This window comes from Hippocampus bargibanti, linkage group LG02 (genome assembly GCF_051943395.1).
Source record: "Hippocampus bargibanti isolate YZ-2025 linkage group LG02, ASM5194339v1, whole genome shotgun sequence".
NCBI lineage: Eukaryota > Metazoa > Chordata > Actinopteri > Syngnathiformes > Syngnathidae > Hippocampus > Hippocampus bargibanti.
In genome coordinates, this window is record NC_142735.1 from 5343374 (window position 1) to 5365457 (window position 22084).

Sequence of the window (22084 nt, forward strand, 5' to 3'; positions counted from 1 at the left end):
TTTTATTTTTGGAAGAAAATGGATTGAATTGCAAAAACTAAAATCCAACTGAGATTAGATGTGTCCATTAAAGAACAACCAGCACCATTTTTTTGTTTCTTAACTGACATCATAAAAATGTTTTATCGCATCTGAAATACCCAAAACACACAGGCTGATAATTTTAGTCAAATGTAAAACACCAATAAAAATGACTTAAAGTGTCCCAAAACTACTTCAAAATGACCTCGGAAATGGCGAGTTTCAGAAGGTCCCGCCCCCTTGTTCGTGACGTCCTTCCTTGTCTTGACTTGCTCGAGAATCAAAACAATGTCTTCACATTCGGAGAATGTGCTTTCTTGTTACTCATCCAGTTATGAATATGATTCAAATAGTTTTTAAGAGGAATTCATAAATGGTTGCAATCAATTAAAGAAGTCCTCCCATATCAATTCGAGCTGTCAGGACTCTAATGTAGCGTCCCAGAAAATGCACAAGATGGCGCCCAAGCTCCATTGGAAATGGGCTGATTTGTCCGCTGGGAATTTGTGTTCACCATTCACGTTCACCATTCACCATTTGTTATTTATTCACCATTGCGTTATTTATGTTTCCTTCTAACTTCGCCATCAACACGGATCAACACGAAGTTTTCAGAGGAAAAAAAATTACCCAAAAGGCATTGTGTGTCGCTTTCTGGGTCAGGGGCGTTCCAGACGTGATGTCACGGTAGGTATCGTCACCAACTCAAAAACAAGACTTCATGAATATTCAGCGCGAGTCTTAAAACGTAAAATATAGCTATATGTGGTGGATTTTTTTGTAAAATACGCTCAGTATAAGTCATTTAAACTGATTTTACAAATTATAAACAGAACTTGTCCGGAGGCGTAGGTTGTCCTTTAAGGGAAAATATGCTTGTCGTTTCACTGAATTTGCCTATTTTGTTGCCCGCAACAACCGTTTTCACAACCACACTATTGCAGCGTCTTCTACTGGAGACAAATTCCTTGTGTGTTCTACATACTTGGCCAATAAAGATAATTCTGATTCTGATTCTAATTCTGACAATATCCAAGGAAATAACTATGGCTGCACCGATACCAGCCACTGTTTTGGAGCTGATGCACATCTGCATTCACACTCTTTGTCGTACAATGCCTTGCACCGTTTACAAGTCTGAAACAGCAGCCCTGTTGAGGTACTTTCAATGAAAACGCGAAAGACACCACTGAAACCTCCAAATGCAAATGATGCTCAACAAAATGGATGATTATTTGAACTATTGTGGCATGTGGTCGCTCCCATCGTACGAGTGTTTAAGATTGCATTTTGTCCTCAACAGAATCATTCTGCAGTGGTGTACAAGTGTCTTTACACATTTTTATATCGGTGTTGCTGCAGAGTTACTGTTGCACTCCTGAAACGCAGGGAAGGCCCATCACGCAAAGGAGTTTGACAGCAGTGCTGTAAATGTTAGATTTGGGGTTCAATAAGTAACGCAACAAGAAGCCATGTAATTACATCCCATGTAAGACAATTGTATGTGATCACAAAATTAACTAAGGAAAATAAAATGTGAGCATAAAATAAGGTTCGCAGTTTCTTTTGACTGCAATAGCGGTCCCTTAGTTGTAACATGAAGAGTTTTCCACCGTGTTTTGATCTCCATTTAAAAACAGCTGTGTTAGCACAAGATGGCTCTGTTTGCCCAAGCTGTCGTGGTGTTCAGGTGTTTCGTTTCCATGTAACAATATTGTGTATGACTTCCACCAGAGGCCCCCCTTAGTCTGAACACTCACGCAGCGTCACTTCTGACTGACCTTTAGCTGAGCGTTAAAACCTTCATCCCATACCCCACCACCTCCCACCAAATCCCTTCGTTTCTCTCCTCCATATCCTCGCTGTGAATGACCTCACCATCAGTTTGCATCACCTCCTTTCGCTTGACATTTCACTGTCCATCTCACCTTTGCCCCATCGAGCCCAACACATGCAGACCTCTTCAACTCCTCCATATTGACCTGATGTGTGCGGTATAAAACTGCATCAGTAGATTATAGTGGGGCAAAAAAGTACTTTGTCAGTCACCAGCTGTGCAAGTTCACTCAATGAAATCCTGAGAGATGTCTGTAATTTTTGTCTTTGTTATACATCAACAATGAGTGATAAAATAAGGGGTAAAAAAATCCAGAAAATCTCATTGTCTGACTTTAAATAATGTATCGTGGAAAATAAGCATTTGGTCACCTACAAAGAAGAAAGACTGTTAGCACTATGGCACATTTTTGAATTTATTTTAAAAAAGGCCTGAAAAACTTCACGACTGCCAAAACCAGAAAACCACCAAAAATCAAAATTATAAAACTGCATCAAGTTGCAAAGACTGAATCTGCAATACGTAAACAGGTTGGTCAGAATAAATGAACTATGGGAGCAATTATTCAAAAACGGAATGAAGACAGTGGAAGACCACCGATTAATCTGGGGTTCCATGCAAGATTGCACCCCGTGGGGTCAAAATGAGCAAACATCCTAGAACCTTACAAGTGAATGGCCTACAGAGAGCTGCGAACAAAGTTAAAAATGGCCACTGTCAAGTCACTCGCTACACCGCGATGGACTTAAATTCTGCAGTGCCAGTCACGCTATCCGTTTACGCCAGTACATCCCCTAACCTCTCAGTTGCACTTGTTGTAACATGAGGTCAATTTGGATGACAAGGTTAATCAGGTAGCAATGCAGCATTTGGAAAACCATTTGTTATGTGATTGAGAGACGCAGCGGTCGCCCTGTGGCCATCCGTGTCGTCTTGTCTCGCCATTAGCTTTAGTGCGTCTCGGCGATGGTGGGAGCCAGTCGGCAAGCATAGAACAGAAGAGACGATGGGTTGCACTGCAGAGATGGATGTTTTCACGCCACTCGCTCCTGTTTTCATTAAACTCAAGATATTTTTTTTATCACTGCATCGTATCCTCTGGATTTGCTCCCACATAGCCACATTCGCTATACAAACAGACTTCCGTGTTCCAGCCAGCCCGTGTGCAAACTCCAAGGCATGGCTAACGAATATTCCGAATTAGGGCAGACTTAGGGCGGATTCATTGGTCTCCTGTGACGTGTTTGCTATAATCATCGGATGAGACAAGAGTATGAGTCAATGTTTGATAAGCTTGAAGCTTTTTGTCAATTTAAAACCAGCACACAGATCTGCCCTAGGACCATTCTTAGCTTAATGCTAACAAAAGTTGCAATGTGTCATAGAAGGGATAGTTTGAATTGGTATTTTCTCAGTGTTTGTCTGTTGGCATGTGCCTTTCGTGTGTGTGGCCTCATGAGTGACATCAACAGCTGTAACTCAATGTTACCGTTGATTTGGGTTCCGTGTGGGCATCCCCTCGGTGGTCCTTGCATATATTTCCACTTGCCGTTTCACTGTTTATCCGCATCATTGGCGAGATGTGAGCGTCTTGACGATTGTCGCAGTGCACCACAATATTTGTTATTGAAGGTCTGATACACCTGCTTTTGACAATGGAAAAGAAATGAGTAGAAATGTGTCAAGCTGAGTAGGCACCATACGGTGGAGAAAGTGGCTTGCGACATTTTCCATCCATCCATTTTCTTCACCACATTAGTGTTGCGGGAAACTGGAGCCGATCCCAGATGACATCAGCCGACAAGAGGGTTACACCCTGACTGATGGCTGTTCACCTCCCGGGGCGGCACGTATTCTCGCTCTTGAACGCTTACACACCAACTCGGTGATTGCAAATGCATTGAAATAGGGGACAGGCTCCACCATTTGTCATTTTCACAGACAGATTCAACAGCTGTTTTGTTGTTGGTTTGTTTGTATCCGTGCCCTTAAGGGCTGAGCATATGTTTGGATGCATTTCTCTAAAATGTCAAACGTTTTCAGAAAATGGACCACTTAACAAAACAAAAACAAAGCCTATTCACAACAAAATACAATACCTCCTAGGGGTATTTCGTGGACTATTGGAAACCTGATTGTCAAACTATATACTTGTGCAAAAAATAGATTGATTCTTAACTCATTCACTGCCATTCCCAACTTTATTCGGGAATTGAAAATATGATGTGGAGTGCCATTCCTGAAAATGTACGGATTTTGTTTTTTTCTTGCAAAACCCATGGGGGGGGGGGGGTGCCGATAAAGCGCTGGTCACACCTCTGGCAATATTTTTCCCGTCCACGAGGGGACAGCATTTCCCTTTTTCTTTATTAGCGCTGAATTCCAGCTTCGGCTGTTGTTAAACCGCTATATAAACCAATAGGTATGTATTGCATTGTATTTTGGCCCCATGTAACTTGGGAATTAACTTTTTGTTTCTGATGAAAGAAGAGAGTCTGAGGTTTCTTATGCTGCATTGAATGTTTATATACTGTAGTCCTAAAATTCCATATTCTTTTGGGTCTTGGAATTTTTGTGAAAATAACAAAAACCCTGGCACTGGAGTGGACACATTTTTGCACGTCTGTCAGTGAATGAGTTAATAAGGTGCAAAAATACCCCCAAAAAAATCACCATCAACTGTCATTTTCATTGATCCACTTAAAAACAGGAATGATATGTACGGTAAAACAAGGTAATTAATTAGCAACTAGATTCACTTTTTTATCTTTGTGTCCAGTATTTCTAACTTAAAACAGATTATTTTCTTACAGACAGTGTATTTTAGGTGTTCAATTACCTGACATGTTTTGGCGTCAGAGTGTCCAGTATTTCTATTTAGTTTTACCAACCAGAACCACGCGTTGTGAATAAATCCAATCTCATCAAACCCATTTTAGCGACACATGCCAGATTGATTTATTGGGTTTTCCAGTACACTGAGTTAAAAGCATTTTCTTGTTTAACTGTGATGGAGAGGATGTAATGAAAGGTCTGTATGTACCCGCTGTGTTAAAGGTTTCACGTCATGTTAATCTACATGAAGTTAAAAGCACTTCCTGTTGAAAGTTTAACTCATTACAAAAATACTTGAATTCCAGCCTACATTGTGGTTAAAAGTCCAATAAATATTACCATATTTTCCGGATTGTACTTTTCCTGAGTATAGGTCGCATCCACCACAAAAGACAAAATATATGTCACACTGGGGTATAAGTTGCATTTTTGAGTGAAACACAATTGACAAAATCCAATACCAATAGCATACGTGTCATCTTGAAACAAAATGTAAAATAAAACAAAAGGTTGAATATATGTACGATATGCTAACATTTGTTTTTTTTTTTACTTCAAGAGGGCGCCGCGAGAGTGGCCACCTTTCCAGTAGCTTCTGTATTTTGTTTTTCTACTTCTTTATTTCTTTTCCTCTTCCTTTCATAACTTTGCTGCTGTGAAATGTAAATTTTTCCACGGCAAGACGAATAAAGGTACATCCAATCCAGTTCAATCCATTACATGACACTTAAACAACAAACTGAGAACATGCCTAATATATTCACATAACATATTAAGTTATTCCGATAACTACTGCAGATAGAGAAGCATATGAGTTTACCAAACCATCAGTGTCGCTCCAAATCACGAAATCCAGTGCAATCGCCATCCTCTGTGCCAGTTTTAAACATCTCCAGATGTAGAAGATTCACCACCGCTTACTCTTCAAGGTCATTTATATCACTCATCGTTGACTTATCAACCCGGACCTAGAGTGTCCTCTTGTGATATAATGTGAAAATAACGTGAAGTGATTTACGAATGTGATTAGTATTTAACTCATAAATGGCTCCGGGGTATATATGTTGCACTGCATGCCTAATAATAAAAAGAACTCCAGAAAATACAGTAAGTTCAATAAAGTAGCTGCTGTCTATGCTGTTCGACATTTTCAAAACCCTATCGAAAATCCGAAGTATTTTACATATTTGCAGTTTTTTCAAAGACCTAATGTGGGTAATCGATGACAAATTATTTGCTTTTCAACTAAATCACACACTTCGTTGGTCCGCAAGCTTCCAGGAAATTGACTCAATGTGGATCTTGATGTCGATAAATCAGAACCTCTCAATATTTGAAGCGACAGTGTAACAGCTCCTCAAAGGTGTGCTAACATATATCAATATGCCTTTCTGGATACTTGCACTATGTACAGTTTTTTTATGAAACGGTTTTGCACATTTACAGTATATAGTTGACATTTTTTATTTTGCTATGCTTAGAATATCTTGTTTTCTATCCTTTCACCCCCACCACCCCATCCCCTTTCAAATTGCTGCTGTGAACTGCAAATTTCCCCATTGTGGGACGAATAAAGGTTTTCTGATTCTGATTCTGATTCTAAGATGACACCAACTAGCATGGCACCTTCTTCCTCGTTGGTTTGGTGCCTTCAAATTAAAGACGTCACACATTTAAAGTATTTTTAACACGTTTTGTATTTATCTAAAATGATGCAAATGAAGGCATTGTTGACTATGACTCAAAAATGACTGCTCGTATATTGTATGGAAGCCCACGGAGCTTATTCGACAGCATCTGATTTTTCTGTCGTCAACTCCTCCAATCATATCAACCGTGGCCGATCCATGGAGATGAGATCAATCAACACTCATCGACTTTTTAAAAGTGATTGCGGCCAACCAGAGGGGCCTGAACTTCGGTTCCTTTTCATACATGGGATGCTTAACTAGCATTATTCTTACAAATGCAATGAAAAAGCCATTGTTCAAGGCATCCCTATTCATGTGTTCAGCTTTTGATGATGTCTTTCTTGGGGCATCCTGTGAGAAATGGATTATTTAGACTTATTTAGGTTGCTGCTGCGAGGTTCCCTCTTCGGAAATTTTACTTAACATCTTAATGGATTTTTGCTATTTTTCAGGATAACAATGTGTGCTCTGAACCCCCTTCACTTTGATGTATTCTAGCACTTAGACGTCTATTATTTGAGAACAGGCATCATTCAGATGTTGGTGTTTCAAGCACGTGTTTAAATTATTTAGTATTTTTCAATTGTCGCGAATGCTCCCTTCTATGCTCGTAATTGTCAAATACTGTTGTGACTCGTATTTTATTGTCATTCAAAATGTTGTATTTCAACAGTTTAATCTTCACACAATGTTTTTTCTACCAATTAATGATTCATTGGTTGGTACTCCAATGAATGAGTCAAAAAAAAAAATCAAAAAATAACATGTTTGTTTACTATCCCCATCTCCGGTTTTCAGTCCAGCCATTTTTTTTCAACCAACAGATCTCCCGCCTCCAGCAACGAGAGAGCGCCCTCCAGGTTGTAAGACAGTGTTTGTCGGCGGCTTGCCGGAGAATGCCAACGAACAGCTCATAATGGAGGTGTTCGGACAGTGCGGCGATATCACGGCCATTCGTAAAAGCAAGAAGAACTTCTGCCATATTCGATTCGCTGAGGAGTTCACAGTGGACAAGGCCCTCTTCCTGTCCGGTAAGGAACATTTCTCATTCGTTACGCTATTCCTGGTGGCGATTATTTCCGCCATCGATACATAGAAAGGTTGCATTTCCTGACCTTTTGAAAATCCATAATGATGCCTTCAACTGTGAACATCATCATTTCCCCCGAAGTGATCTATTTTTGTAGCATTGTTGTATGCATTATTGTAATTGATAGATACATAACGCATCCATTCATTTCGCTGTGCTGTATCGGTATTGGTGCCATAACATAACAATCAGTAACAATGTGTCACTAATGAATATATCATTAATCACGAAGGTTGTTCATGTCTTAACCCAAAATGTGGTTGACTACTTACGATATATACAATATAGACATCCACAAAGTCACACATGGATTCTGTTTAAGTTTGGCTGAGTGTGCATTACATGCTGATCTTCTCCGTTAACTCATTCACTGCCATTCACGAATGTATTCGGGAATTTAAAATATGACGTTGAACGCCATTCCCAAATTTGTTCGGGTTTTGTTTTTTCTTGTTTGGGTGTCGATAAATCGTTGGCCATTGGCTCTGGCAATGTTTTTCCCTTCCACAAGGGGGCAGCATTTCCCTTTTTTCCATGTTAGCGCTTTGTTCCAGCTTCATCTGTTGTTAAAGCGCTATATAAACCAATATGTATGTATTACATTGTATTTTGTACAGCTGTCCTCATTTCAAGCTCATATAACTCTAGACCCATATATTAACTCTTTTTGTCTGATGAGAGAAGAGAGTCTAAGGTTTCTTACGCTGCATATAATGTTTATGCAGTCCTAAAATTCAATATTCTGTGGATCTTGGAAATCGAGTGACAATGACAAAAACCCTGGCACTGGAGTGGACACATTTTTGCATGTCTGGCAGTGAATTAGTTAATTGACAAATGTAATTCAGAGGTTTTCCGATGAATGCTACTTTGTGCCAAATCCAGGTTTTACCCACGTTCATCACTGGTCATACTGGTTTTGCGCTGGTCACTCAATAAAAATTACTTAATGTGTTGTAGAGAGACAATAGAAGGATATACTATACATTTATAGTATACATGGCTGCTTTTACATCAGGTCCTGTATTTTGTTTTTCCTTTACTCTTCCTTACATAACTGCTGCTGAGAAATATAAATGTCTCCACTGTGAGACTAATAAAGGCGAATCCAATCCAATGTATAATGGATAAAGATATAGTCGACTCAGTATACAAAGTGTGTGTATGCAATGCGTGCAGAGGGGTTATTGAAGATGAACAGAGGATGTATGGCTGGTGTACAGTGGGTAAGGTTTTCAACAGTCGATTATTAGCAAGTGAACAGAGGTTTACAAAAGGCATATGGCAGATTTACGCTGTCATATATTTGGTGTCAAGAAGGTGTTTTCAGGGTGTATTCAGTTGTGAATTGAATGTACAGAGAGTCTATATAGGGGTCATAAAACCTGTTCGAACTGTTTAGGTAACAGGGGGGAATAGAGCTATGTATCGTGTAATGCTATTCAAAAGGGTGTGTACAAGGTATATGCAGGATGTTCAGCGGCAGTATAAGGTATACCCTGCTGTTTTAACAACACCATGATGTTTGTTCATATTAACTACATGTATTCATTTACATTACATTTTTACTCAGGATGACTCATGGACTTATAAAATCCATTTTATGAACATTTTTTTTGTCCTGATGCCCTTCAGTGTGACACTGCATCAGTGTCCAGTATGTATGAGTCTCGCTCAATTGTCACCACTGGAGACAGTGACGTCGGCAGAGGCTTTTGATGGGGCAGAGATTGTGCAAACAGGAAAAGGAATGAACTGGAGGTCGGGGGCTTGAGGTTAGCGCTGCTTCGCAATATAGTAGCACTTCAATATTTCATGGCAGGAGATCTCAAGAGTGTTCAGGTTGCGGTGCATATGCAGCGGCTGTGTTTGTCCAAACTACTGGCTAATAGATGAAGTGGAGCTTCGCTTCACACACACATACACACCCCTCAGTCAGTCATATAACCACTCCCACAAAGAGGTTTTGTACTGCTTATTACCATTCAGTGTGCCAAAGAAAGTTACATCTTGAGTATTTAACATAACTACATAATGTCACTTTAGACGGAAGCATATTTAAGTACTACATCTTGATTGTTCTTCTAATATACGGTCTTTGGATGCTTGGGAGGAGCTAAGTCTGTGTTGTGAAGACACAAGAGATAAAAAGCCATGTATGCTTTAGTTATGCTGAGTGGATTTTTCAAAAATCACTTCATGTTTTCTTTTTTTCCTCTTAATTTAATCAAATCAACTGGAAGTAATTTATTTTTCGGGCTAATGGTGAAGTATGAAATTGAAATGACACCATTTGCGGTTTATTTACAGCTTGCTTTAAACTATTAATCCAGTTGAATTATAACATTTCTGGGGGACATGAATTACTCACTTTCTTTGCAATTTTCTGGAGAGCATTCCTCTGTGAATACCACAAGTAATATTGCTACGATTTATCAACAATTCTCACAAATACAGACAACACCTCTGCAGTAATTACACCAGACAGAATGTTCTTTTTTCTAATCTAAAGCAAGCTAAAATGCTAAAAAGCGACGATCCCTTGGGTGACACATTTTTAATCATTTCAAGTTTCTTGAGTTAACGCTCGATGAATCACACCTCAATAGTTTTGGAAGACAGATGGCGTGGGATACTACAATACCCATGAGCCTCGGTTAGTATTGCTGTGCAGAGTCAGGTGTGAATCAGCATTGCGGCAAATGAGCTGTTGATGTCTCACCTGGTAATTCGGGATCTGTAGTCACACCAAGTAATGTGTGGTAACATCCCTGCTGAATGCATACGATGTTGACCCGCAATCTGAAGCATTTCTAATGAATTTTTTTCTTGCAACAAATGACCTTGACATCAGGAGGGGGCATCAGCTGCCTATTAGAAGGAATGCGTCAATTTGACGGAAGACCTTTATTTGTCCAAACTCGCGCTATGTGTGTGTATGTGTTTGTGCGCATGCATGGCAAAGTCTGTCGAACTTCTGAAACAAAGGTCAGCAAGCAATGAAAATGGTGGCTGGCGGTAAGACTATTGATTCTTACCGTCAAATATCCCAAAGACAATCAGTGGAAGATGAACCGAGCCTTATTAGGGGAGGAGCAAGGCGTACAAAATATGGAGTCTCCTTAGTCCTCGCTTCCATGTCTCCTGTGTCATCCTATATAACTCTGCGGATTGATATAGTATCTGCAATGAGCTGCTAAGCGGCTCCCCAAAATTCATTAATTAGTTGTGCAAGCATGAAGGTATCAATTTTGCTGCTGTAGATTGCAAATTTCCCCATTGTGGGACTATTACAGCTTTCTGATTCTGATTTTGAGAAAACTGTGAGTCTCTCTCTTGTGAATGGGCTATAAAAAGTCAATAGCTGACATAAAGGAGGCTACAGTAGCCATCCACATATTCATTTCAATCAGTCTCGCTTTTGGAAATCCTGGCTCAGCACTGTCTTTATTGTCAAATGTCTGCTGAAAAACTTTATGTGCATTTTTGTCACTATTTGAATATCTGACAACCATTGGCGCCACTGCGCTAACTAAACCTATCAAGTTGTCGGACCTTAAGATTCACATCTTCCTGTTTTCAATTGTGCTGGTCTCATCTGTGTTCTCTCAAGGTTATCGTATCCGTCTGGGCTCCAGTACAGACAAAAAAGACACAGGTCGTCTTCATGTTGACTTCGCCCAGGCCCGGGACGACCTCTATGAGTGGGAATGTCGCCAGCGCATGATGGCCAGAGAAGAGCGGCACCGCCGCAAGATGGAAGAAGACCGATTAAGGCCGCCCTCGCCGCCTCCCATCGTGCACTTCTCAGAGCACGAGTGCAGCCAGCTGGGCGACAAGATTAAAGGTGAAGTATTTAAATTGTAGTTTTGTGTAATGTCAAATACAAATGGAGTCTCTAATGTAGAACACAATCAGTTTCAGGACGCTGATTGATTTCACAGTTCTTATCATTTTAAAGCAATCTTTCCCATTGATAATAATGTTAAAAGGACTAATCCGTTCCACGATCAACATTCAATTTATAAAGCTCCCCTGACTCTATAGTCACATTACCTTCTTAACCATCATACAATTATAAATGTACCGTTAGTCTGTTATCATCAGTGTAAATAGACTTCATTCTTGTGTGACCACAATTGATTGAATTATCGGCCGGTTCTAGTGAACGCTGGTGCGTGTGTCTGCCGCTGCTCACCCGCAGAAAAAAATATCCTGTGACTGTAAAGTGTCCTTGAGAGTTTTGAAAGGCGTTTATAAATGAAATGTATTATTGTTATTATTATTCAAAGAAATCCACAAACAAACAAAAAAGTATTTACTTATTCACTCATTCACTGCTATTCAGAAATTTATTTGGGAATTAAAAATGTAATGTAGAGTGCCATTTGGGTTGTTTTTTTCATGCTTGGTTGCCGATAAAGCACTTGCCATGGCTTCTGGCAATGTTTTATCTTTTCCACAAGGGGGCAGCATTTCCATTTTTTCCATATGAGCGCTTTGTTCCAGCTTCAGCTGTTGTAAAAGCGCTACATAAACCGATATGTACAGTATGTATTACATTGTATTTTGGACAGCCACCCTCATTTCAAGCTCATATAACTCCAGACGCATATAATTAAGGAATTAACTCTTTTTTTATTCTGATGAAAGAAGAGAGTAAGGTTTCTTACGCCGTATTGAATGTTTATGTCGTCATAAAACTGAATATTCTGTGTAGCCTGGAATCCAAGTGACAACGACAAAAACCCTGGCACTGGAGTGGACCCATTTTTGCACGTTTGGCAGTGAATGAGTTCAAAATAAATACATTAATTATAATGAGGAAAGTGGGAGGCTCGATAATCGAGTGGTTAACACAGAGGTTGTGAGTTCTCGACTCGTTTTTTGGGAGAAATGATCAAGTTAAAGCTTAAAGACGCGCTGTTGACAGCAATGCTCGGTTACACACCTGTGGCCCACATCATTGTCAAAATGGACACAAAATAACAGCATCCAATGAAAAGATCATATCAGTAAAACAACTGTTTGGGGCAGTTCTGGTGCAGTTTTTTTTTTTTACTTGAAGACCTGGACGACTTAGTGATTGATTAATGGAGCAATAAATTCCCCTGTCCTGTCGAACATTCTTTGGGTGAATATTCACTTATGTGTTTGTGCTTTGAGTAAGTCAATTTCTGAATAGCTCAAAAAAGAAGACACCATATCAAAGTATTGATTTAAATCCAGTTTCCACTGCTCGAGAACCCTCCAATGACTCTTCCAAACGATTCTGCAGAGACTCACCACTAACAATCACAAATGCCTGAGTTAAATCGATTATAGTTTCACCCTCCAAAATAAAATATTTCAAAAACTCAGCTCATTTACACTAATGTTTTTTACAATCGGTTTGATGTTTCTAAAGTATTAGATGGGGTCCAAGGCACTCAATCTATTTTTGCCATCTGAAATCAAAATAGATCAAGTATTTTGGGAATCAACAAGGGTCCAGGTGTCAATGCTGAGCTTTAAAAGCAATAGTGTTCTTATTTTTATACAAAAAAAAAAACTTCCCTGAGGGTGTGAAGAGCACTGACAGGAAATATTAAAAAAATGAACAGCAACCTGATCTCCCTCAACATTTTTGCGAGTAAAAAATAAATCAATAAGGTTTTTGGCTCTGATATAGGCCTGCGACTTTGATCGAACTTGCAGTGTCAACGAGAAGCGTAAGGGGAGGGCTTGCGGAAAAGATGAAAAGTGAAACAAAAAGCACAGGTGAGTGAGTGGAAGGTTGCCCTACAGGATGAAAGGGAAAACACAAGCGTACATATGACAAATGGCCTTACACGCACATACACAGAGAAAGGGAGGTCATTTAGAGACCGCCAGCTTGTAAAGTGCATTTGTGAGCTTGTTGCCATCAATAAATAGCAAGGATTGTTCTTTGGGCGAACAGGGAAGAGGGATTCTCTGCTGCCTCATTCCCCTTCAGATTCAGGGAAAGCGTCATTTCACAAGAGCCAATGCCAAGCGATTAAAATAAATCTTTGGCCAGGGCCAAGAGAGGAGAGCCAAGAAAGACACAATGATGGAGAGTTGCTTTCAAATGAAGGGGCATGGTGTTATCAGGTTCCCCGAGACTGAAAGAGACCTGGATTTGTCTGCCCTCATTAGAGAAACAAGTTTGTTCAGCCAGAAACACAAAGACGACACTTCAGGAGTGTGGAGAGGGGGAGACAGGCTTGGAAAAGGCTCACTTCAGTCAAGTGATCAAACGTGATGCATTTAACTTGGGGGGATTGGAAGCTCCAAAGGGAAACAACTGACAAAAGTGCGACGGTGTGGAGTTCATTGAGCTGACTGTGATTGGTTGACCCTGAAAAACTATAATAGCTATAATCCACTTTAAGAATGTGTCAAGGTGGGTGGGAATTGTTAACGGTTCCAAAGACCAATCACAAAAAGAACCCCTCAATGAAAAAAAAAACAGATAATCTTTTGTTTATAATATATCTAAAAAAATATTGATTCATAGAAGAAGTAGTGCGTACCACAATTTTCTACTGTAGCGCCTTATAGTGTGGTGTGCCTTATATTTGGAAAATGTTTACATATTTATATATTAAAATAAAAATATTATTTCATTTATAAGCGCATTTCAAATCTCTCAAGGTCACTTTACAGTCACAGGATACGTTTTTCTGTGGGTGAGCAGCGGCAGCCACATGCGGCAACGTTCACTCAACCCAGAAGTAACTTCAATAGATAGAAAGCTTGCTGTCATATGATTTCACTTGTAGTGTTTTTTTTCTTGTCTTAAACTGCCGTTGTTATCAATTTTTCACATATGCTAGCTAGCTAGCTAGCTAGCTATCTATTTGCTATCTATTAGCTATCAGGCTATCTAGCTAGATATCTATTAGCTGGATGGCTATCTTGCTAGCTATCTGGCTAGCTCTTTATTACCTGTGTAAGTGTTAAGAAGGTAATGTGACTATAAAGCTGTGTGCTATCTAGCTAATACACAGCTAGCTTTCTATTTGGTAATAATAATAATAATAATAATAATAATAATAATAATAATACATTTAATTTCCAAGGGCCTTTCAGAACACTCAAGGACATTTTGCAATCAAAAGAACAATTATTCCGGGTTGAGTGGCGCGTGTGGCTGCCGCTGCTCACCCACAGAAAAACTTATCCTGTGACTGTAAAGTGACCTTGAGAGTTTTGAAAGGTGCTTATAAATAAAATGTTATATTATTATTATTATTATTATTATTATTATTATTATTATTATTATTATTATTACTATTATTACTATTACTATTATTACTATTATTATTAAACAAATCATTAACTCACTGCAATTGAAAAGCATGACGTGGAGCGCCATTCCTGAAATTGTTCGGGTTTTGGTGGTTTTCTTGCAGGGGTGCCGATAAAGCGCTGGTCAGACCTCTGGCAATATTGTTTCTACTCCACAAATGGGCAGAAGTTCCCTTTTTTCATGTTGAAGCGCTATGTAAATCCATATATTTTGTATTGTATTGTATTTTGAACACCGCCATTTCAAGCTCGGATAACTCCAGACCCATATCACTTAAGAATTAACTATTTTTTTGATGAAATAAGACAGTCTTTGGTTTCTTACGGTGAATTTAATCTTTATGTAGTCCTAAAACTCAATATTTTGTGGCTCCTGCAATTTGAGTAAAAATGACAAAAACCCTGGCACTGGAGTGAACACATTTTTGCACATCATCAGGCCGTGAATGAGTTAATTGATGCCATTTCTTCATGAAGATATATTCCATGGAAATCCCCCATCCCGCAACCCTTCTTGTGAACAATGAGAGTCTCTCACCATCTAATAATACCCGACTACCTTGTCGTTTGCCATAACCAGACGACAACAAGTTTGCAGAGGCCGTGCGTGTACTTCTGACGTGGTTGGAGCGCGGCGAAGTCAACCGCCGCAATGCCAACAACTTCTACTCCATGATCCAGTCATCCAACAGCCACATTCGCCGCCTGATGACTGAAAAGAGTCAGCACGAGAAAGAGATGGAGGAGGCCAAAGACAAGTTCAAGACGGCGCTATCGGGCATTGTCGCTCAGTGTGAGTTTCAAACCTTTTTTTTTTCAAAATCTCTAAAGGGAGGTTATTGGTATTTATGTTATTCATGTCATACATGATATGCAACGATTGGAAAAGAAATCTAAAAAAGTCCAGGATGTTTCTTCATTTCATGGTGATAGAAGCATTTCACGGTCATACTGGTTCAAATGACTTGACAAACAAGCTGTACAAGACAGATCACAGAAGCTCTGAATGCTGCACCAGAAGTAAGTACTTTTATTTGTGTCTTATTGCTTGTTGATGGGAGATCGTGACTCGCAGGGAAATTGCCCAGCAGCAGGTATTAATAAGAGATTGTTATTCCTTCAAAATAAGAGGTTTAGGTTCAATTTTTGCTACGTCGTTCTAAGTAGAAACCAGCCAGATAGGGAATATCAACATACAAACCACTTTTATGAAAATAGAGTGATTTTTTTATATATTTTTTTTTAACTATAACAATTGAAAATCTGTCTTTAAGAAACACTTTTGGAGTCGATGTATATGAAAACAGGTTCTCAGAGTGGGCACTATTGATAACCATTTCTTATTGTTGTTTCCAAATACAGAACGTTTTGCCTACATACAACTGAGTATGGTACACTCAAAACAAAACCGTGCTCTTTATGCAACGGAAATGCACCAGAGCAGGCCGCTGTGTACACTACATGTCACCAGATGATGTTTGTGTGCATACTTGCTGAAGCACTTACTGTAAATTGTCATGGTACCAGTTCTCCGTGCTATTTTAAAGACGATCGTACTTTTCTGTGCACATAGTTCAAGTAGACTCTGACATGAGCGTAATCAATGATGTAATTCTGCCATTTTTTTTAACTAATTCACTGCCAGACGATGTGCGAAAATATATCCACTTCAGTTTTTTGTCATTTTCACTCCAATTGCAGGACCCACAGAATATTGAGTTTTAACACCACATAAACATTCAATAGAGCGTTAGAAACCTTAGACTCACTTCTTTCTAAAAGTATTAATTCCTAAGTTGTCTGGAGTTATGTGAAATTGAAAATGGGGCGGCTGTACAAAATACAGTACAATACATACATATTGATTTTTATAGCGCTTTAACAACAACTGAAGCTGGGACAAAGCACTAACATGGACAAAAGGCAAATGCTGCCCCTTGTGGAAGGGGGAAAAATATGCCAGTGGTCTTACCAGCGCTTTATGAGCACCCCCTGCAAGAAAAAGCAAAACCTGAAAAAAATCGGGAATGGCGCTCCATGTCATACTTATCAATTCCCGAATAAATTCGGGAATTGCATCGACTGAGTTAAAAATAGTCATTTTGATCTGTTTTAGATTCAAGTTCCACTTGAGAGAACTTGAAATATGTTGGTAATATTATTGAATTATATGTCCAACTACGGGTGCCCCGTAGTCGAGTGGTTAGCACGCTGGCTTCACAGGGCAGAGGTCGCCGGTTCGTGTCCCGGTCCGGCCTCCCTGTGTGCATGTTCTCCCCGGCCGGACCCGCGTGGGTTTTCTCCGGGTCCTCCGGTTTCCTCCCACACTCCAAAAACATGCATGGCAGGCCGATTGACCACTCCAAATTGTCCCTGGGTGTGAGTGTGAGAGTGACTGTTGTACGTCTTTGTGTGCCCTGTGATTGGCTGGCAACCAATTCAGGGTGTCCCCCGCCTCGTGCCCGAAGACAGCTAGGATAGGCTCCAGCACCCCCCGCGACCCTAATGAGGAATAAGCGGTACAGAAAATGGATGGATGTCCAACTACACGTCGTCACGTATACAAACGCCATTATGCTAAGCTCGTACTTATCGTGCAGCACTCTTGCACATTGTTATTGGAGATAATATAATTTGTTGTGCGGAACATGCTGTGGAATAACAATTAAAAAAGATTTCCAAAGCAACCGGTATTTCCGAACACATAAATAGTCCCAATCAACACATGCGAAATAAGCGTGCTGGCCTCTCACTTGTCTCGCATGAAAGTCACTCTACTCTGCCTTCTGTATTGATCAGGACCATCAAATTACAGAGCGCGCCGGATGACGTTATTGATCTCTCGCTCACCACTCTCTGCGCATACACGCTTTTGATGCGGTGGTCATATTGACTTCCCTCCTATATGCATTAGGACTTGTGGGATATCCAGACCGCCCACACTGTCCCTCTTGACCACCCGATATGAGAGCAAATTGTGCCCTCGCTATATCACTGGAGCCTTTGCAATTTAAACATTCTATTTTGAGCTCCTTCCAGGGTGAAGTTCATGTTCTCAAATTCTTTCATTGTTTTTTTGTTTTTTTGTCTGGGTGATTCCGGAGCAAGTTATCGCGCAAATTATTTTATATTGATAATGAAATCACGTTGTGTCACATTATTTGTTTTTGTTTTTGAGTTCAAGATGGCGCCGCAAGAGTTGCTGCCTATACAGCAGCTCCCGTATTTTTTATTTTTTATTTTTCGCTGATGTGTGCTCATCTAACGTAATCTAATCATAAAGATAATGTAAAAGGAAAGCAACATAATAAATTGAACATATTTAGCAAAATAATAGCCAGAAATAAAATTAAATGCCCATTGTGTGCACGTTGGCCTCTTATGGTCTGCTTCAATTGCAGATACACGCTTACACTATCATCAACACAGCTGAAAAAAAGTCACAATTGTACTTCAATCATTTTACTATTTCTTCTTAGATTACGATTTTATGACTGTGAATAGTGTTTTACTTACTGTATGACCTGTCCGTTATGTTACAGCAGAATTTCTGTGTGACTATTGCTTATTTTTACCCACCCATCAATTGTTTTCCATTGACTGTTGTTAGCAATAAGCTGCTGGTGTTTCGAAAGAGAATTAAGTTTTGTATTTCAATGGACAAGTTGTGTAATTATTTTTGTCGGGTGTTTTGTTTTACGGTAAGCTCCAACAGGTGCATCAAGAAACATCTCAAAGCACACTTCGTGTAGTTAGAATATCAAGTACACAAACGTGCTTGTTTTATGATTGAGAGAAACTAAAAAATAATTTTGATTCAGTCCTTTGTTGTGAAAGTGGTTCTGACTGTTGTGTGACTGTTGTGTTGTGAATGTGGTTCTGACTGTGTGTCCCATGTTGGTGAGTAATCCAAGTAGCCATCATTTTGAAGCTTTGTCACAATTTTTGGCAGTTTAACATTTTAACTCTTAAATGTCATCATAAAAAATAAAATAAATCATAATAAATACATTAAATGAACTGCAGTGTAAGAAATCAAAAGTAGGCAAAAGTCAGAATTTTGTGATGATGATGATCATGATGAAAAAACAGATGTTTTCCATCAAGATGTCAAAAAAACGGAATCAATCCATTTCAAAACATGCAGCAAGTACATTCTTGGACGAAAGTATTGGATTAATCACACCTATCAGGGAACGAAAACTGTCTTTTTTCCAACATATTGGAATTTTCATCCAAGCAGACTCCCTCCCGCTTTGGATATCTTGGAGAGCTCGGCTCAAAATTCTGTCAAACCATAGTCATCCAAACAAGCATTTATACATCGGCTAACAATCAAGCTGAAACAGCCAAACTGTTCTTCTTGAAACCAGATGTATGAAGAAATCAAGCAGAGCTCATCATGATGATAAATATTGGTTAAGATGGTCTTTCGATACTTTTGTTCATGTATCTCGAAATGTGATCATCAAACCGCAAGATGCTTTGGCATCCACAGGTAAAATGACACCTCTCACACCTACACGCAAACAGTCACTTCTTTGAGACCCCAATAGTTTGACTCCACTTTCTCGCTCCTCTGCTCCCTCCCACCATGCCCTCTGTCTCTCTCTGATCTCTGGGTGGTCTACGCTATGCTCCCTCCGACCTCCTCTCTTCACCCAACCGCAGTTGAGCAGATTGTGTCTGTATTCCAAGCCGCTTCCAAACAAAAGGCATGGGACCATTTCTCCAAAGCGCAGCGGAAGAACCTGGATGTGTGGCGCAAACAAGCCGAGGTTGGTACTGCCTTTTTGTCTTTGTTTTTTGGTGGACATTTTACTAGATTGTTGCGATTGTTGTTTTTTACATAGAGTATGAGAAAGCTTATTTATTCAGTTATTTATTTAAACTAAGTATATTTTGAAGCACAGCTCAAATCAGATCATTTAGAGACTCCGTATTTGAACAGTAAGTACCATATTTTCTGGTGTATAAGGTGCACCGGACTATAATGAATACATTACATGTTTAAAAAAGTTTTCCAGATATAAGGCACACCTCCTTATAAGGCACTACAGTAGAGACTGGAGTTATACTGTATCACAGCATGGACCGTGCACTACTACGTCTACATTGGGGAGAAGGAGTCAGCGGCTGCTGACAGTCATTGGGAGACCTGTTGTGGCTCAATGTTACCTCACATATAAGGCGCACCAGCATATAAGGAACAGGGTCAACTTTTGAAGAAAATCAAGGCTTTTGGGTGTGCCTTATACACCGGAAAATACGGTAGTTGAAGGACATCCTTGAACATAGTGGTACTTTCCCTCCCATATGAAGGGAACAAGCAACGTGGTAATCCAGATATGAGGTAACTTTGGACATTTTTTTTCAAATCACCTTTTTTTTGTAACCAATTGAGGGAGTATCAATAAATATGTTTTTGTTCCTCCTCAGGAAATAGATTGATTAGCATGATGCTAGCTACTTTTTCAATGAGAATCAGAATCAGAATCGTCTTTTTCCGCCCTTATTTGAATTGTGGTGCAGCCTGGACCGTATAAAATTAAATGTATTTGGTAAGTTTCTTGGGATAATACAGTGATACTTTGACTCACAGGTGCTGTAAATTACAGAGTTTGCAGTGGAACAACGAAGGTCGGGTATTTATGGACAAGGCGAGACTCAGCTACAGATGCAATCTTTATTGAAAGGGACAGGAAATGACACAAACTCAAAATACGAGCACTTACAAGAAGTTGCTATAGGCCGCAACTCTTGGCCAGATGCTCTCTCACGGCCTTCCTCCATCTCCCGATGCCGCACACTAAGGCGCTCCCAATGTCATACCTGTATATACAAAATAAAGCACATAGGTTATGTGCTTTGTTTCGATGCACAAGGGTGCTTTTCTCTTTCGCACGCTTAAGCAGCTATACCATAATAAGCCAAAACAAAAATTGCCACGCTCGCACATAGACAAACCAGCCTTGTTCCTGACATCACCAATGAGGCCATGCTACTAATGGGCACACATACAACACTAACTGTTGATGAAAAGGTTTCTTCAGCCGTCATCTGTACTTCTTTGACGGTGTCGGACGTTTCGCCTCTTATCCAAGAAGCTTTGTCAGCAAACTAAAGTTTCAGCCCTATATATATCCCTACTGTCCTAACAGTTGTTGTTAGGGCTCAAATATGGAGTATGTATGGTATACCAAATTTGTAATAGAGTTTGTTTCATTTCCTTGCAATCCCTAAAAAGATGTGTAATGCGATATAGTGGGGGTTTTGTTTTATAACAAGTAAAAATGGGTTACTTGAAGCCACATGCGGTTCTCACAGAGCTGTTTGTCACTTTTGTGGCTAACATTGCATCACAGATAAAATAAAAGGCGAGAAAGTGACTGGCTCCTTCGTGCTAAGTAATGCATCGTTGGTGGTTTACAAGCATTTAGCGCTGCCCGATAGCCGAATAACTGATAAAGGAGCGAGGATAGGGATGGGGGAGATGACTGGGTGGATACGTTCTGTCAGGAAGACAGTGACCAGACAAGGTGAGTCGACCGATCGTCACGCAGGAGGCCATCTTGTGTATGTTCTGTGTGATTGACTGGCCTGGAGGTGAAGCATGAAAGGCTGCTCTTCATTCTCCCAGGCACAGTCAAGACTGCAGCTGCCTCCCCACCACAAGCCTTTTTGTTTGCGTGTGCGTGTGTGTGTGATTGTGTGGTATGTGTGTATACGTGCATGTGCGTAGGTGTATGTACAGCAGATGGTCGTGTATGTCTGCAGGTGTTTGTCTGTGACCTCAGCCATCAACTTCCGTCTGAAAAATGTCAGTTGACAGATGGCTCAAAGTTTATTTACTCTCATGCTCTTTGTTTTAAGGTCCCTTCGGCACTTTGGAGAGAAATATTTGATTCAGCCTCTTAGTTTCATGATGATGGTTGCGTTTGAGTTCTATTATTATACTGGAAGATTGCGTGTGACAAAATGGGTGAAGGGAAGTGATGTTTTTTTTTCTTGATGGAAAGGTGTCAGAGTTAGACCAAGACAACAATCAAACGTGTCAGGCAGTCATTACTGTCAGTGCTGCTCTCACGGTATTGCGGAAAAAATAAAGAATCCAAAATGAGCACGGGATCTGCTATTGGTTATAGGACATAGCCAGAAACTGAAACAAAAATGTGTTTAAAAAATTTTACATCAGTTTAAACTGTATTCATTCATCTTCTGGACTGCTTAATCCTCATAAGGATGACAGGGGGTGCTGGAGCCTATGCCAGCCGTCTTCGGGCATCAGGCACGGGG

At 39.9% G+C, this 22084-nt stretch overlaps 1 protein-coding gene across 7 annotated transcripts in view; it reads left to right on the top strand.

Annotated features, from left to right (window-relative positions):
* enox2 (ecto-NOX disulfide-thiol exchanger 2) overlaps nucleotides 1-22084 on the top strand; it is a 174502-nt gene that overhangs the window by 125689 nt on the left and 26729 nt on the right. For all 7 annotated transcript variants that reach the window (XM_089021824.1, XM_089021850.1, XM_089021814.1 and 4 more), the window contains 4 exons: nucleotides 7209-7415; nucleotides 11088-11321; nucleotides 15369-15581; nucleotides 19460-19566. In XM_089021824.1, the coding sequence (XP_088877950.1) occupies nucleotides 7209-7415; nucleotides 11088-11321; nucleotides 15369-15581; nucleotides 19460-19566 (761 nt within the window). The remainder of the gene's footprint in view (nucleotides 1-7208; nucleotides 7416-11087; nucleotides 11322-15368; nucleotides 15582-19459; nucleotides 19567-22084) is intronic.